The 18495-nt window shown below is 34.7% G+C and overlaps 1 protein-coding gene across 10 annotated transcripts in view; it reads right to left on the bottom strand.

The window, feature by feature from the left end:
* The window catches only part of RASAL2 (RAS protein activator like 2), a 307801-nt gene that overhangs the window by 73161 nt on the left and 216145 nt on the right, over positions 1-18495 (bottom strand). For all 10 annotated transcript variants that reach the window (XM_012729032.1, XM_012729034.1, XM_012729033.1 and 7 more), the window contains one exon: positions 8079-8185. In XM_012729032.1, the coding sequence (XP_012584486.1) occupies positions 8079-8185 (107 nt within the window). The remainder of the gene's footprint in view (positions 1-8078; positions 8186-18495) is intronic.

Here is an 18495-nt window from a genome sequence, read left to right as displayed (position 1 = left end):
GTGCTTTAACCCGCTGCGCCACCAGGGAGGGCCCAAAAAATAGCTTTATTTTGATATCATTTACACACCGTTAAATTCACCCTTGTAAAGTGTATGATTCAGTGGTTGTAATTAAACCCATTATGCAACGGTCACCAGTCTAATTCCAGAATATTTTCATCACCCCTGAAAGAGAGCCTGTACTTATTTTCAGTTATTCTCCATGACCACCGCTCTTCCTGTCCCACAACCCTCCCCAGGCAATCATTAATCTATTTTCTGTCTCTATGGATTTGCCTATTCTCGACATTTCACATAAATAGTTTCATACAATATGTGGCCTATTATGTTTGGTTTCAGTCATTTAGTATCATGTTTTTAACGTTCTTTTCTACTTTTCATGGCTTAATAATGCTTCACTGTACAGACAGACAACATTTTGCACATCCATCCTTCAGCCGATGTGTATTTGAGTTGTATCTACTTCTTGGTTACTATGAATAATGCCACTATAATACATTCATGTAAAAGCTTTCATGTAAACAAACATACAATTTCAATTTTCTTTTTACCTAGCAGTAAAACTGCTAGGTCATGTGGTTAACTTTGTGTTTACACTTATGAGGAACTGCCAAAATATTTTTCAAAGTGGCTGTACCATTTTAAATTCTAGCCAGCAATATATGAGGGTATTTTTCCACTTCCTTGTCAATACTTGTTATTGTCTCTCTTTTTGATGGTAGTCACTCCAGTGTGTATGAAGTGGTGTCATACATTTCTGAGTGCCACTAGTCATTTCCTTAATGAATAATTATGTTGGGCAAATTTTCATGTGCTGTGTAGTGATTGGTATATCTTCTTTGGGAAAAATGTCTATTCAAATCTTTTTGGAGCCTTTCTTTTAATAGTTACTGAAGAGCGTGACAAAAAATTTATAATAATATCTTAACAAAATGAAATAAATAGCCATTTTGACCTAAAACAAACAGTACAAAGTCTGGTAGGATGGTACTGGAACTGGTTACAGAATTAGTGGTAGGAAAGTACTTCAGTAGTACTAGTGTTTATCAGGATTGCTTGTATCTTGCTGAGTACAGTTAAGAGGTACAAAACTACCTTTGGGTACAGCTGAATCAAGAAGCTGGCTTGGTTTCCTTTCTTTATCTCTAGCTTCCTAACTGTGAAAGAAAAAGTATCTGATGTCTACTATACTTAGTGGAGAATTATATGCTTCCTTAAGTGGATATTAACTCTTCAAAATATTTATCTCTAATTGTGAAATGAAAGGTGTTGAGCCTCTAGCAGAAGAAGAGTATCTTTGCTTTGAGGAACAGGGATTAGAGAACAGTGTGCACAGGAGTGCACTGTAAGTGAGTTCATCCTATCTTCTCTTGCTCAAATAGCCCAATTTGCCTGGGCAGGACTAAGTTGGAATTTCCACTAGGTAACACTAGGGCAACCCTATTTCTAGGAATTACTATACATTTGAGAGGGTTCTCACCATTTTCTGATTCTTTCAAATTTATAATCTTGTCACTAGTTCCTACTACTTGTGTATGCCTTTCCTCTAGTTGTTTTTTTTAAATCTCCCTCAAAGGGTCTTGGTTAATCTTTTTCTGTGCTCCAAGATGCTTGGTTCCAAGTCTTTTATTTTCTAGGTTGTCATCAACAGATATTAAATTTACCCATTATGATTATAAAATGACCTAATGATATATTTAACATTATCTTCAAACTACATACTTTTTATTAAAAGAGATACACTGCAGGGTGACTCTATTGTGGAATTTCTTCATGCAAATGGCACTGAAGGAGAAGGAAGATGGACACAGAAATGTTAGCAGCAGTGGACATAACTTTTAAGTATTCAAGAATATAAGTGCACTGAAAATACAAAAATTGAAATACTACTTTAGCCTGAACACTATGGATTCCAGCTGATTACCTTATCCCTAAGAGTGTGATTCTTAGACTGGTCACAGGTCACCATGCCACAACAAAGCAAATATTTTATTAATTTTAATTACTCATCTGAACTGACTGTGGAAGCACTTGGAAAGGCAACTATTTAAAATGTAGTAATTTGTGAGGAGCAGACCACTGAGAAAATAGTTTGTTAAGGGTTCTAATGCCAGATTTGTAAGTACAAAGCAAGCTCCAATTTTCATGGAAAAGACACTGACTAAAGTGGATTCCTAATATTTTACCAAGTATTAAAGAATTATTTTTCATTTATCTATGCATAGAGGAACGGGGGTATAGGCCAGAGGCAAAAGGGTGAAAGGATTCATCACAGACAAGAGTGAGGAGTAGAACAAATCAATCTACTGAAACACACTGCTGAACAGAGTAATGGGTGAGACAAGAGAGGTCTTCTGTACCATGTGGGTTAATATCCTGGGCAGGGTTCAAACTCATGCCAAAGTGGCTGGTGATAGGCCCAAGCAGTAGTCAGTTTTCAACATGAGTTGCAGTTTAGAACTCCCTGGAAAGCTTTTAAATAGTACAGAAGAGTGAAGCATCTGGGTTGATACACACATAGAGATTGGGGAATGGGTTGGTGCTCTGTGCCTTTTCCCCACACCTTGCCCTGTCCCTCTCTTTTATCTGGCTGTTACTGAGGTCTAGCCATTGTGATAAATCTTGTGTTGCTTGCTTTTACCAAGCTAGTCTGTTTTGCAGTGGAGGTGGAGTAGCAGGTAAAAATCCAAGTCCTATGTTAAGTCCTATGTTAAGGATGATGGTGATTTACCTGCAGACATGGTTACTAGAAGAAAATCAATAACTCTTCAATTCTAAGTTGCTTGGACCAAAACATAGTAAAAGCATCTCAGACCAATGTTAATCAAATTCAGAGCTAATATATACTCTGGTCAAATTTGCTCATCTTCAGGAAAACCTAAAACTGCTGTTCAGAAGATGCAAAATGAGTGAAAGAGCCTTGGGAGTAAGACAACAACAACAAAAACTTTGAAAACTAAAATACATGAATGAACCAGATTTTAAAGAATAAAGAGAGTCAACTGAAAATTCTGAAAAAGAAAAATACAAAAGACTGGGTTTGAGATTTATATTTAAACTGGTTGAGGAGCCCAGGCATTAGTATTTATTTTTGAAGTTTTATAGGTGATTTTTATGTGTAGCCAGAGTGGTACAGCCACTGGTTTAGACCTTGAGGGCTTTCTGGTTTTTATTAAGTGGCCATTAAGCTTTCTGTCTCTGCTACCGTTAAACTTTCTGTCTCTTTGTTTTAACTTGGAAAAATGAAAAAGACTGTATTGTGGTTCTTACTGAGGGTTCTACTGAAAACTAATAATATCAACCAAATATAGAATCAGATATTGCAATAATTAAGAAAGGACGTGTTTCTTTTCACATAGGAATTTAATATAGTTTAACATTTATTCTTTCATAGCTTTAGTTGGTCTACAAACTATACAAAGGCTCTGTCTTTTGACAGTGTTCTTCACCTGGTATCTGACTAGGAATGCTCAGGTGTCACTGTGCAAGAGACAAGGAGGGTTACACAAGAACAGTGATCTACTGCCTTAGTTCAACTATGCATTCTGGTTGTCTTGGCATATATTTTAGTGCCTGAATTCTTTTAGAGCCAAGCTCAAAGCTAATACAAATGAAGCAGCTGCAACTGCATTGTGTTATATTCACATGGAAGGCCAACTCAGACCATTGTGTGATGGAAATGAGAACACTAAGCTGAGCACCTGGCCCAGAACACAAGCTGCTTCCTTTTTAACTAAAGCTAAATTAATGGCATCATCTAAGGAGAAAAGATACAAAACCATAAATATCAATAGTCACTTTATAAATAGACTATTAAAGAAAGCGGCCTGTTCCAAAAACTCAGGCAATGTGAAATAAATATATACAATTATAAGATGTGATCATTTTCCCTTTTTGAACTGAATTTAAGTAGTTAGATAACTTTTCATTAGTTTATTCATTTCTTCCTAATTGTTCTATACTATTTAAAAGCCATTTAACAATGTATAAAACATACAATGGATGTTTTATTTAAAGGAAAACTCAAATATCACAAAGGCAAAAATTCTAGCATGCTATTAAAGAAAAAATAAAAAATAGGATCTTTGAAAAGAGTTACTCAAATATTACTTAACTCATTAAAATTGTCATTGAAGAATCAAAGTCAAAACTCAGATGTACACAAGTATTGTGAGCTTATATGTATATGAGACCTAAAGTACTTAAGGAAACAAATCATTAAATATAGAATTTTAACTAGTTTCACTTCTTAACAGACACAGTATACTATATATAAAAAAATACCATAGCCCTCAATTCCAAAGATAACTTAAAATGTCTACTGTGGAAAAATATAACTATTCTGTACAGGTATAAGCATCTACTACAAATGATCTCTTGAGGTTATTAAATGTTAAAGTAATCCATTCGACTAGCTATATTATCACTAACACCAAGAGAATTAAGTGTGAGAGACACTGGGTCCTGGTCCTTTGATAATTCATGCTTATTTTTATCTACTCAATAATTAATTATTGAGTGCTTACTATATACTAGGTACTGTGTTTAGAATTGGGGTAGCTACAAAGCTGACTTTAAGTGATATTTATTGACTAATGAGGGGTGATAGACTATAAATAATTGCAACTGGAATTAAGGCGAAGAAATAAGGAGTGAGAGTAGAGGAAGAACAGAAAAATCTATCCTCAGATCTCTGCTTCTAATGGCTATGCTCAGATAAATTACAAATACATTAAAATATCCTAAAACCCAAGACCTTGCCAACCTACAGGTTCTGTGTCCACATAAGTTTGCTCTTTGCTGTTCATTTCTTAGACCCTCAATATTAAACTCTGTTGCCTACCACATGCATAGCAAAAGTTTAGATTAAGGAATATATACCTGAATGCATTGCTGTACTGATTATCCATTTCAAGTCTGTGAAAGTATAAACTTTTGTGGATGAGGAAGATATACAAAGGTTTTGGGCTTCCCTGATTTGGGCTACTGCTTTAGTACTTCTTTTATGCCTTTTTCAATGTTGTCAGTAAGGTAAGAACTCCCTTTCCCCACTGGCTTCTCCTCGGTAAGGTTAACCACCCTCTACACCTAGCAGCAGTGCTAGCTGAGAACCAGGGATGGGTGCTGGAATGGGCCGCTATTGAATGACAGCACTTTGCTTCTCAACTTGAGTTGAAATGGAAAACAAACAAGCAAAACCCTCTTGGGCAAGAGTCATCTAATTCACCAATATTTCACAGTATTTGTACAACTTGACTTTATTTTTGAGCCAAGACAAATAGTTCCATGAACAAATTTCTAATGTTTTCGTAGCTAGCAAAATTTAGTTCAGCTTGATAAACAACCTGACTTACAGTCTTGCCCCAACCTTCCTTTCCAGCTTGCTCTTGCCATTTTTGCCTACTTGGTTTTTGATTTCTGCCTCTCTGAACCTGTTTTTACATTCAATCAATCACCTTATGAAGTGTGCCTTTCCAACATGTTATTCCTGCAGCCTGGAATGCTCTTCTTTCCCTGTCAATTACTTATATTCAGTCTTTTAAGTTCAGCACCAGTTCCTCTTTGTTCAAAATGTATGTTACCACTATTAATCTACATTCTTAAGAATCTAGTAATTTTTCTGTCTCTTGCAACTAGATCTTTGGTAGTCCTTTGGTAGTAGAATATTCTGTTATGTTCATTTGTTTTTCTCCAGTACCACTGGTAGTGCCAAGATGGTGTCAATAAAATTTGGTAGTCAGGGGCCTCCCTGGTGGCAAGGAAGGGGTTAAGTTGCAGCACTATGAAGCTACCTGTAGCCACTGATGCCTGAGTATGATTCCCAGCCAGGGAGCTAACCTACATGGTTCAGACCTTTCCTGTCTCGCCTGCTGCTCCCCTCAGCAGTGTATTTCAGTCAATCTGTTCTGTTCCCCACTCTGTCTCTGGTGAGTTCTCTCAGCCCCCACCCCCAAACCTCTGGCCTGTACCCCAGTTCTTGCATCTATAAAGTAAACCTTTAAAAAATTTGGTAATCGCCAATGCTTTGCCCAAAGCAAACATTCAATAATTGTGTTATTGTCAATAACTCAATCAAGGCCTGCCAGAATCTATTTCATCTGTTCTCAGTAAGCCAGAAAATGGGAAGAAAAAGCCCCTTTTGGCGAGTCTACTATTAACTCCTTTATGAGTCTACCCGATTACTGTACTTTCTATTTACCATAGTAAAGACACTTAGTCCTAGAAACACAGAACCTGCACTTAAAGTTAGCATGGAAATCTGTAAAGTTAACAGGGAAATTATAATCTTTAAAATACTATATAAATAACTGTAATGTCTCAAAGTTTGGTTTCTTTTTATACTCTTTTCCATGGATTCAGAATCTACTGTGATATTAATTGCAAAAATATTTTGTGTTAATCTAAACACTACATATCCTTCATATTTGCAATACATTTAAGTCACATTAGGAGTTAGTATATGGGCATTGAAGAAATACAACATGGTTTCACAGATATCCAAGTAATGCAGTACCTCATTTAGTCAGCATATTTTGTTTTTTCTTAAAAGAATATAAATTATTTATCTAACATTATTAAAGGATGAACTACTTTACCAACCCAATTTTTTTTGTTGTTGTTATAAGCATTACATGTCTTAAAGACTAAATATTCTCAATGGGAACACATCACACAGTTCCACTTTTTGAAAAGCTGAATATAACAAATAAAATTTCACTTCTTCTCAATGATTCAGGATCATTACTACCAATGCCAATTATCCATCTCTCCTGTAGTACAGTGGTATCCTTAAGGGCTAGTAATAAATGTAAGGCTGTTTGTCCTTATCCTTACAACTCCTTTCTTTTCATTTTCTCTGTCTTTTTTGTCATAATTTCATTACAATCTTTAAAAATTAGCAAATTTGTAAAATTTCAAAGGTTTCACTGTAACAGATAACCACAAACTCTGTAAGCTATTGGAATATAATAAGGGGAAATATTTTCCTCCAGGATTAAGTCAAAATAAAACATTCATTCTGGTTAACTTACAAGTGAATACCAGGTTATATACTTTTAAAATGTCAGTTTCTCTTAAAATATCATTCCCACTTAAATATTACAGCATTGGAATAGATAATTAAAGAAAAAATACAATATATTGACTTGACAGAATTAAAAGAAAAACTTTTTTTTCCCTAGTAGTAAAGTCTATTTCTACTTTATACCAATATACCATAATGATGAACTTCATGAAAGTAAATTTTTTCAAGTGTAGAAACAATGAATTCTAGTAAAATTATATGATTAGGTAGTAAATATATTTCTTCTTCAACAAACAGAGAAAACATATGAGTTAAAATCTGGTTACTCAGAATCATATAAAAGTTTCAAAGCAGACCTGCAACTGGTGGGCAGCTGAGCTGATCACTTACAGCTCTCCCCTGTGGCATTCTCCACATTTAATACTGACTCAGTACAGCTTCATGAGTTTGAAGAAAATTTTCAATTGGAGTATTTTTTCCAGCATATTTCTTAAGCACTTAGATGATCATTTAAAAGATTATTTAAGCAAGCACAGGCCAAATTTCTGGATTAGAACTCACAACTGCCTGTCTTATGCTCTGCTCTGCAACTTTATGAGTTTCATCGTTCTCTGTTTAAGCTCCAGCTCTGGAAAAAACAATTAAATTTCTATTCCTATTCCTAAGAATAAAAGTAAATCCACCAGCATTTTAAAATAACTATGAAAGTTAAGCTAGTAACTTAATAAAAGGGCAGCCTGCAAAGATTTGTACTTTATACTTCAGAGGAATTTGAATCAATCTATCTTACCTATCTATCTATCTATCCATATATATATAATAAGTTATATATATATAATAAATTTGGAAATACCCCACAAGTAAAAGTAATATCCTAATACACCTTACATTAAAAATAGTGGACATTAAACACAGTTAATGTGTACAAGTTGATAATTCTGTCTTTTAACCTCAGTAAAGAAATTTTTGAGGGGCAAACATTTTGATCCCTCAGTTACTGTTTTTAACTCTAAGACAGGAGCAAAGTGAAATATTCTTAAGAGAATATACTTACTGGTACTTTGAAGGGTGAGGTATTTGCAGTGTCCATGGAGTTGGTTTTCTCTGATGTACTGGTCCCTGAGATACTCCGTCTACGGGGGGACCTTTCTGCCGGCACCTCTGGAAATGAAGCATCATCATTAAGAATCCAGATTAAGGTCGTTCCACTAAATTGTGAACAAATTTTTTTTCTTTAAAAAAAAAATCAGTCTGCTTTAAGGGTACATTAAATTCTATTTCTATATAATTTGTTTTTTTTATGGTGTTAGGATACTGAAGATATAAGTAAAGACTGTACTTAGTGTGGTAACTTCTGTATCTGGTCACATAAAAAGTAATTTCTCCTGAGTTATATTTAATATCAAAAGTTCACTTAATAGTTGCATCTCACAGGGTATGGATTTACTTCTCAGCAATACAGGCGCTAATAGAATCCAATGAAATTTTTTATACTCTGTATACAGAATTGAGTCTAGAGTTGCACATAATTTGATAGTGTTTGCACAAAGGTCAAAGTTCAGTTTTGTGCATAGAAAACAATTTACCAAACTGCAACTAAAGGGCCACAGGAAAGACTAGGAACTGCTGCCAGGATAAAATAACATATATGCCTATGCAGATATAAAAATAGATCAGCTTCTCCTTGTTCTTGTTCTGGCAATATGACCTTACTAAAGTAGATCTCACTCTGGAATTCTAAATCTGTTCAAATTGACCTAACCAGCTTTAGATTTTACAAATGATAAGCTATTCTCCAATTTTAATCATTACACACTATATTAAGCTTACATTAAAATTTTTTTCAGTTATATATATATATGCATATCTATGCACATAAAGACACACACAGATGATAGATATATACATATTATACCTTTATCACAACTGCTTCCCATCTCCACTGCAACTGACAGACATATAGGAATCCAGCTTCTCAGATATCATTAGATAATCTCAACATGGACAAGGAAAAAAAAACCACATCCTAAAAAAAGTATTCTGTGTTATCTTCCAGATCTTAAAAAACAAGGAGTAAACCATGACTCCGGAGACTGACATTTTGATTCCTGCTGTTCTCCCTTTAAAAGACAGATGCAGTTTAAACTTCCATTTCTGGCCTCCTGGCCCCTGGGATCCGTGCTACTTCCACTTAAGAGAAAGCGTTTTTTCTCTCGCTCCCTCCCTGTGTCTTGCTCTTCCCCCTCCCTCTCTACAGCTTGCAGAGAGAGCAAGCGAGAAACACACAGGACTGCAGCTATTCAATCAATCGCTCCGACTGCACATCCTCATTAGTTACTTTCAGGCTATTAGCAGACGCCCAACCACTGCTCCCCTCAGTTACAGAAAATTTCACTCTATTACACTAACAACAAGAAAAACCATTTACTGAAATTTATATTCATTTTATACCAAAAGGACACCATTTTACACAGATCCAGTAATGCACACAAATCAATCCTCCTATGAAAATCCAATTGGACGTGCTTGCCCTATTACTTTACTACCTCTGCACACTGGACACTGATTTTCTTTTTATGACTAAACACATCTTCTCTATATCTTAACTAATAAAGACATATCAAACTGCAACATTGCTAGTGATCAAGAGAGGTTGACACCACAGCATCTTACATGCCTGCAGTAAAAGAAAGTCCCATGCCTTTCCTTTATCTTAACATAATGACCAATAACTTAAAGTCTCTCAATCTTCCTCTAATCATCAGTGATTAAATGAGTTTTAACGTACAAAAAGCCATTTTCAGAATTAGGCACACATAACTTCTAACACACATTTCTAAAAACCTGCAATAAATATAGCTAAAATTCATGGGAGTAGCACCAAGCACTGAGTTTAAACAAATGAGCTTTGCCAAAGCAATTGAACAATAAGACCATCAGACTTCAAGAACGTGACTTTACAGAGTGATTATCAAAGTTATTAGGCAATTCCATATGGGGCAGGAGGCAGGTGGGTAGGAGAGGGGATGTTGAAGACAGAAGAAAACTTCATTTTTCCCTGATAATTATTTATCATCTGAAGATACATGATACTTAACATTACAATATATTTTAATTGTGACTAAAATTTTAATCTGTGATGGAGAGGCCAAACTGAGAGAAAAATAAGTTCCACTAGCAAGGATAAAATGATCTAGTAAGTAGTTTTTCCAAAATTCACAATATTCTGGTTAAAGAATAAAAATCCTGAAACTTTCTTTCAAATATATCTAATATAGTTTTCAAGGTTTAAAGATCTCACTAAATAAATATATTTCTATGCTTTTAGCTACCTGAAAGTATACTGGGTAAAATGAGCAACCACTCTAACAAATTTTAGATATTTGTTAGGATATTTGTTACCTTGTTTTTTTCTTTAGATTCTCCTATATCATGAAGGAAAAAATAATAACTCAGATGTAGCTTAAAAAATGTTAACTAGGTTCAAAGAGAAATTATTCTTCAAGTTTGAACAATTGCCACTAAAGAGGGAAAATAGAATAGGTTTGATCAACTAATTATAAGAGGAAGAAACCTAAATTTCTTGACTTTCTTAGCTACCATAACAATGCAAAAGTCTTTAAATATTCAGATTCTTTAGGTCTCAGAAGATTCATAACTATTCACAGATGGGCGCCTATGATCCCAAGAACCAATGTACACATCGAAAGAAGGTAGATGGCAGCATCAGTAGTAGCAAAATTAATAACTTATTGGATTAGTCATAGTTGGACCTGTATTGTATTAAACTGGTCCAGCTACCTATAACTTTAAATCTCCAAACAGAAAAGAGAGCTGCTACTATGATCTTAAAGCTAAATTTCTGCTGAGTTGGAAGGAAAATCCATAGTCTTTCCAATAGGCCAAAATTAGACAGCTTTCTCCTATCACCTTTCTTGCTACATGCTATCATGTTATTTTCACCTGCTGTAACTTGTTTCTTTCATACTGACAATATTTAGTTACAGCCATTTTCAAATATGCTCACTAAAACTGCAGCCAGAGACATAGAATATGCTTCAGTAGATAAAGGTCTAAATCTGTTTTGCTCACTTTCTCATTCTCTAAAAATAATATTTTTCATTTCAAATTGAAAGGCCAAGAAAGTTATGAAAAGTCTGGTTAATTTTTAAATTTACCTTCTCATTTCTTTTGACATTGGGTATAAAATAAGGGAAGGAGATAGTAGTGAGCACCTACAACACAGCTCCACAAGAGATGATGTGTTGAACACAGAGAACATTTGGGAGCTTTTCTTAGCAGCTCTACCAACTACTTGGACAATTCTGTGTAAACCATTCCACCTTTCCTGTGCTGGCGTAGTCAATAGACTTGATTATTTAAACTAACCAGAGATGACGAAGAAAACATAAGTGAATGAGCTTATATGCTCTGAGGCAAAACAGATTAAATTTTCGGGGGGGGGAGGAAGAAATGGGTTTATTATTTAAGTCTTAAGTGTTGGAGTATTAGAACATCACTTCCATATGTCAGTGTGCTTTTCTTTCAAAAAAGGGCACATATATTTCTGGTGGAGGCTATGCATATTCAATAAACAGAAGTCAAAATCAATCTATGCCTTTAGAACTTAGTATGTGTATTCATGGTCTTTTCATCATGTATCAGGAAGCAAATGTCAAAAGCATTTCAAGGAAGAATAAAAGAATACTTTAAAGGAGTTGAAGGTATACTAAGGTGATTCTAGTAATTATAGTGAATGGGTAGTTGACCTTAGAGAGTGATGTAAGATACAGTACTTAAGCAAGTGAGGAAGTTAGCCTTGTAGATTAATTAGGGAAGAATACTGCAGACAGAGGGAAGCCAATATAAAGCTTCTAGGGTGAAGTGCAGCCAAGAGGCCCAGGGACTGGTGCCAGCAAGTGAAGACAAATAGCAGAAAACTTGAGAGGATTTGGAGTAGGCATGCCCAGATCATGTAGTTCTTCCGAGGCTTACAAATAAGACATCAGCTTTTTTACTTTGAAATCAAAAACCACCTGGTTAAATACATTCACCAAAATGTACAAATTATATGCCATTGTGGTAGGAGAATTATATGCCATGTGGGGAGAAATCAAATATACAAAAATTAACATCAATATGAGAAAAGAAATTATATATAAAAAAGTATATAGCAACCCCATGGAAATACATTTACTGGCACTTTGTTAATTATTTCAGGATTTTGAATAATAAATGTGACTGACATAATTCTGAAATATTATTATGTAGATAAGGGAAATGGTTATATTAACTGAGGACAATGTTCCAGAAGCCTCTGAAAATATCTTAAATGAGAAAGCTATGTGTTAATAACAACGTTGTTGCCAAATATCAGTATTAGTTACATTTTGCTTAGTCATATTACCACTCATGTACTAAGTATATGGATGCACTAAATATAAATAACAGCTAAAAATGTCATGAATTCTAATAATGTGCACAGTTGTAGAGGAATTGCCAAAGTTTAAAAAAAAGGTAGAAGTGATTCAAAAATACTTCATTCTTAAGAGACAAATATATAATGTAAAGTTATTTAAGCAATTCTTTGTGAATAATTTGTCTGAGACAAATATTTTAATGAACATTTTCATTACCGCTGAGTATTTGTTATGCGCTAATAAATACTTGGTCAAGCTTCTATCTTTATTTAACTTTTGGGGCAGCTCTGGTAGAAGTAGCAATTATTAGTTTCTCAGTTGAGAGGAAAGACAAACTTAAAAGAAAAAATGTTGCCAATGTGAAAGCAATTTCAGAAAAATCAACAAGAAAGGTGAACAAAATGTGGAAAGTTATTTATACAGTTTTAATTTGGTTGGCAGTGATGTAAGGAACTGAAATATCCTTCTCACAGCAAAAGCCTCTAGCTATGTCACATTAGAAAATATTACATGTTCATAGATGCAGTCAGTTTGGCACATACAGTATATTTATATACTTCACACTAAAAGCAACCCAGGTCAATTCCTGGAAATTATGATTATAGAATTAAATATCATGAATTAATGTGAATACTCGGCCAATTACAATTATTTACAAACTGCTAATATTTTTTATATTATATTTAGGAAACACATGCTCTAACACTATTCTCAAAAGAAGAATTCTTCAGTTTACTTAAAAAACCTTTTTAAAAATCAATGACATTTGAGTAAGATAACAGAAAATTAAGTAATCGCCAAACTGTTTGTACACTCATGTAAGTCACTGAAATTTCAGTGTGTACAGTGTAACTGTGAATGACTCCACTATCGACTTTCCCTTATCTTGTGTAAATGATGGCAATAGCTAGGATATGACTCAAGTTATTAATGAATGAGATAAGCTAATAACATAGCTCTCCATGCTGTGAGTTCTGAATTTGGAGAATTCTCTCATAGGAGGCACAGAAGATGTTTAAGAAATCAAGTAAGAAGGAACAAATCATTTTATGATGGGTTTGCCCTTTTTGCTAACGAGAGACTTTTGACAAATAACAAAAGTTTTCCACTTCATACTTTTTGTTGGAAGACTCCTAAAGATAATGTGAGCCAGTAGAGAATGATATTACAAAGTAGCAAGAGAAAAAAGAAATTTCATACTATATTTATATATCTGCTAATACCACGGTGTCTGGGTGTTTTATAGACTTTATCCACCTAGTGTCAGTAGGACATTTTCTGCTATATTCTTACACTCACTGCTGTTATACCTGTGCACTGATAGTCACTACCGTTTTCAGCTGCTCTCTAAAATATAAATCCCCAGAGCTACTTTAATTCATCCAATTTTTATCACTTAGACTGCTGAACTTCACTTAAACAAGCAGTCTTTTCAAGTTTGTATGCCCTAAACACTTACTTCGATTGCTTATGAGTTGGTGTTACATATAGAAATGTGAATTTTCAGACAGCAAAGCCATCTAGTGTCCTTAACGTTTCTTTACTTCAATACATTTATCCTGTATTTTTATTAAAAAAAAAATCCGTTAATATGACAGCTTTCTCTCTAGTCAAGGGATCTGGACACAGAAAAGAATTCCATTTCTTCAATTTAGGGTGATGATATTGGATGAAATTGTAGAAAACAGTTTTAGTGCAAATAATTCTCTCAATCAGAAAGGCAAGAAAACAGCTCAGGGATGTTTACATGGTTCCTTAAATTCCAAATACAAAGTATGCATCTGTTTCTTAGTGATAACAACCAGGTATCCAAATAATGATAAAAACATAACAAGGGTAACAGCACCAAACTCATTATTCCTTTCTACACGCTAAGTATTTTATGCAAGTTATCATGTTAATCCACATAACAATCCTCTGGAATTGGAATTATCTCTCACACACACATATACACACCCCTCACCTAATTTTACAGATAAGGAAACCAGGAGATGCTCCATTACTCACTCCATGTTTGTACAGCTGGTAGAGGGCATTGGAACCCACACAGTCTGGATAGAGCCCTGTACTTTTAGTCACCTTGAGTGCTACCCTGTTTGTCCCTGTTTGTGTGAGTTATAGTGGAGAAAAGAGTAAGACAAATACTTATGGAGACTCAAATTTTTCTTCCTTAAAATAATTCAAAGAATTTTAACAATAAGCACATGCTTCTTCATATTTTAAAGAGAATTAAATTATATTCTTTGAGGGCGAATTTACTGCAAACAGAGCCTTATCAAAGAAACGTTCCATGCCAGAATGCTAATACTAACAAGAATATTCTAGTCAAGAAACAAAAGTGGGGCAATGGAGTAACAGAGAACATTTACCTGCTTACTGGTTAAAAATTTGAACAAAACAGGAAAGAAACTAAAAAGAATATCCATCACTGATTCTCTGAATAAAAAGTGGCAAAAAGTTCTCCAAAAATAACCTTTCTTTGGCGGGGGTGTGTGAAGGGATAAATAGACAGAGCACGGAGGAATTTTAGGGCAGCAAAAATGACACTGAAACAATGGGTATATGTTGTTACATATTTGTCCAAATCCACAGAATGTACATCCTCAAGAATGAATCCTTATATAAACTATAAACTTTGGGTGACTATGATGTTTCAGTGAGTTCAGCAGCTCTGACAAATGTACCACTGCTCTATAGGGGACACTGATAACAGGAGGCTCTGCATGTGTAAGGGCAGGGATGTGTGAGAAATCCTTGTACCTTCCTCTTATTTTGCTAAGAGCCTAAAACAATAGTTTTTTTTTTTTTTAAAGAGCTGACTACACAACTAAGTAATCTTCACTACACCCTCACAGCCAGAGAGCTACATAGTCGATTCTTTGAGGCGTAAAGTATTAAGATTTTACTTTCAAATACTTACATTTGTGCTTAATACTTGTATTAAGATAATACTTACAAAGTAAGTATTAAGGTTTTACAAAGAATAATCTCTTAAATAAAACATTGTTCAGCATAAAATGGTTATTCTGAGCATTTCAATCTAGTTATCTAAGATTTTTTCTTAATCTCAGTTTCACTGTGATGTTTTTGTCTTCAACTCTAAAACATAATGTTTAATTTAATTTACAGAAATGGTCTATGATTTTTAATTTTTTTCTTTAATTTACTTAAATATTCTCATTATTAATGCTTCATATATAATTATGGATATAAACTGATTTACTCACACACCATAATTTCAGTATTCATCTTTAAACGCTAAAGAAAAAAGATTTACTCTTCGATTATACCTTTACAGCTTGGGTTTTATTCTGAAACAGATATTCATGGGAAGTACTGAAAAAAGAAAACATACAAATATTTGGATGTCTAATATAGAGCTGAGAACTTAATCATTTACTGAGGATCAAATATAGATGTGAGGCTATTAAAAAATGTTTATCTTGGGCCTCACTTATTGGTAAAAGTACTAGAAAAGGAAAGAGCTTATGATTTTGATTTGTAGCCCTCTACCACCAACCATTGCCAAGTCTCTCTTCAAAATGTCTGTTGGCTTCATTTTGTCCTCTTTATTTCCACTGTCATCTATCACTCTAGTCCAGGACTTTTTGTTTTTTCAAGCAAGCAGATTTTGGCAGGGGTTTCTAACTGATCTCACTGACTCTTGTCTTTCTCTACTTAAAGCTATCCTGCTCACCACTACCAGATCAGTCTCCTCAAAATCTTACTTTCCTGATGTAATTACCTTCCAAGAAATCTTAAGATAGGCAGGCTTTGAAAAGAAATTGCCTGGTCCCACCTTACACAGTACCTCTTTTCCGCCAACATTCTCCAGTGAATTGCCTTAGTCAGATGATCTTTGATCTCAAACTTGACCACACTCATTCCTCTTTATCTGCCTTTGCTAATGGTTTTTACTTTTCTGTCAAATCTTAGGAAACTTTCAATACCAATTTAAAAAATATGCCTTCATAAAATTAGTCCTAATTGTTTATACTTATTTGATTACCAATAATATATTTATGTAAGTTCATATTAATTATATGTTTTCAAATTTTGGGCACTAAACTATATTCCTGCTCAATACAATGTTCTCTAACTGAAGCCGTGTGGTGGAAGATTTGAATACTGTATATCTTGTCTAAATTACAGACTAAATAAATTTTAGTAAGTAGAATCTTCCCAAATTTTAAGTGTCTCCTACAAATAGTACCAATATTTGTACTCACACTAATAGTTTGCAGAATACTAGAAGAGAATAAAAGAATTAGAATTCACTACTACAAATAAAATTTAACTAAACAACTAAAAAAATAGATAAGCAGTCTAGATATCGTTTCCTCCTCGAATAAACACATAAGATCACACAGAATTGCCATTTTTGCATGTTAACATGGCAAAATATCAGAGATTTCCTATGGTTCAAAGTAATAATAATTATTAAAACATTTCTAGTTATTTCTGAGTTATATATGAAATTAAATGTGCTATTAAATCACAACTAAGACTCACTCCCCTTTATGTATATTCCCTTGAATATACATTGAATATACATTCCCCTGAATATCCCTTATCTATATATGAGATTTGATAAATAAGCTTCACCACTTAAGTGTTTTGAGGTATTTCCTTCTCTGCTTTATTCTATTTGAAAATTCACAAGATATTCAAGTTTTATTGAGAGAGGCATAGTTAAATATAAATTCATCAGGTGTAAGTCTTGGCATCTTTTCAACTTGATTTCCTTTAGTCCTTTATTTGAACATACCTATAACGAAAATTTTTGAAAAAAAAAATTTATTTTTTCTCAGGGAAATTGATTTGACAAAGGGTGTAAGACTCAAAAACACCTATGGAATCATGACTATCTGTGAGACTCAATTGCTATATTTAGGTTTTAGCATGGTTCTTCAATGTAGATACCAGGATGACACTAGATACATTTGCAATGAGTTATCAAATTATCACTGATTAGAACTATTAATGCAAGTGCAATCCATCATTTTTTTTTAAAGATGCAATTTTTTAAAGAAATTTTTTATTTATTTGTGCATATAGAACTGGGGGACAGGCCAGAGGTGCAGGGGTGGTGAGAGGATTCACCAGAGACAGAGTAGGGAGCAGAACTGGCATGTCAAGGAAGTACACTGCTGAGGGGGGCAGCAGGCAGGTCAGGAGAGGTCTGCCATACCATGTAGATCACCTCCAGGGCAGGGATCAAACCCATGCAGAAGTGACTTTAGCTTCTTAGTGCTGTGCTTTAACCCGCTGTGCCACCAGGGAGGGCCCATCATTCCCTTTTTTTTTTTCCTCAGAGCCTAGCTACATGAGAAATCAAGCAATTTTAAAATGATCCAGATTCTGTAATGACTATAGTCACTGGCTTGCTTACATGATCTATTTCTCCTTCAGTTAATCATTTATTTTTTCTAAAGATTTATTTACTTATGCTTATAAAACTGGGGTACAGGCCAGAGATGTGGTGGGTGAGAGGATTCACCAGAGACAGAGTGGGGAGCAGAACAGGCAGATTGATGAAGTACACTGCTGAGGGTTACGGCAGGCGGGTCAGGAGAGGTCTGCCACACCATGTGGGTCAGCTCCCTGCGGGGCATGGAACTCCTGCGTGGCTTCAGGGAGCTTCATAATGTGGCGCTTTAATCCATTGTGTCACCAGGGAGAGCCCCTCTCCTTCAGTTATTTTAATAAAGCATATCTTAAAAAATGCTCACATTTTGTCAAATTTCCAAATATATCATTATAAAGTTATTTATGATAGTCTCCTATTCTTCAAATTTTTGATTTTCTGTATTTTTTTTTTAAAAAATACTTTTCTAGGCCCTCCCTGGTGGCACAGCAGGTTAAAGCACTGCACTGAGAAGCTAAAGCCACTTCTGCATGAGTTCAATTCCCGCCTGCCCCGGAGGTGACCACATGGCCGGCAGACCTCTCCTAACCCGCCTGCTGCTCCCCTCAGCAGTGTACTTCATAGATCTGCCTGTTCTGCTCCCCACTCTGTCTCTGGTGAAGCCTCTCACCGCCCCTGAGCCT

This window comes from Condylura cristata, unplaced genomic scaffold (assembly GCF_000260355.1).
Source record: "Condylura cristata isolate star-nosed mole 26May11 unplaced genomic scaffold, ConCri1.0 scaffold00024, whole genome shotgun sequence".
Taxonomy (NCBI): domain Eukaryota; kingdom Metazoa; phylum Chordata; class Mammalia; order Eulipotyphla; family Talpidae; genus Condylura; species Condylura cristata.
Note: the sequence above shows the minus strand (reverse complement) of the source record. Positions and strands in the feature narration are given on the sequence as shown.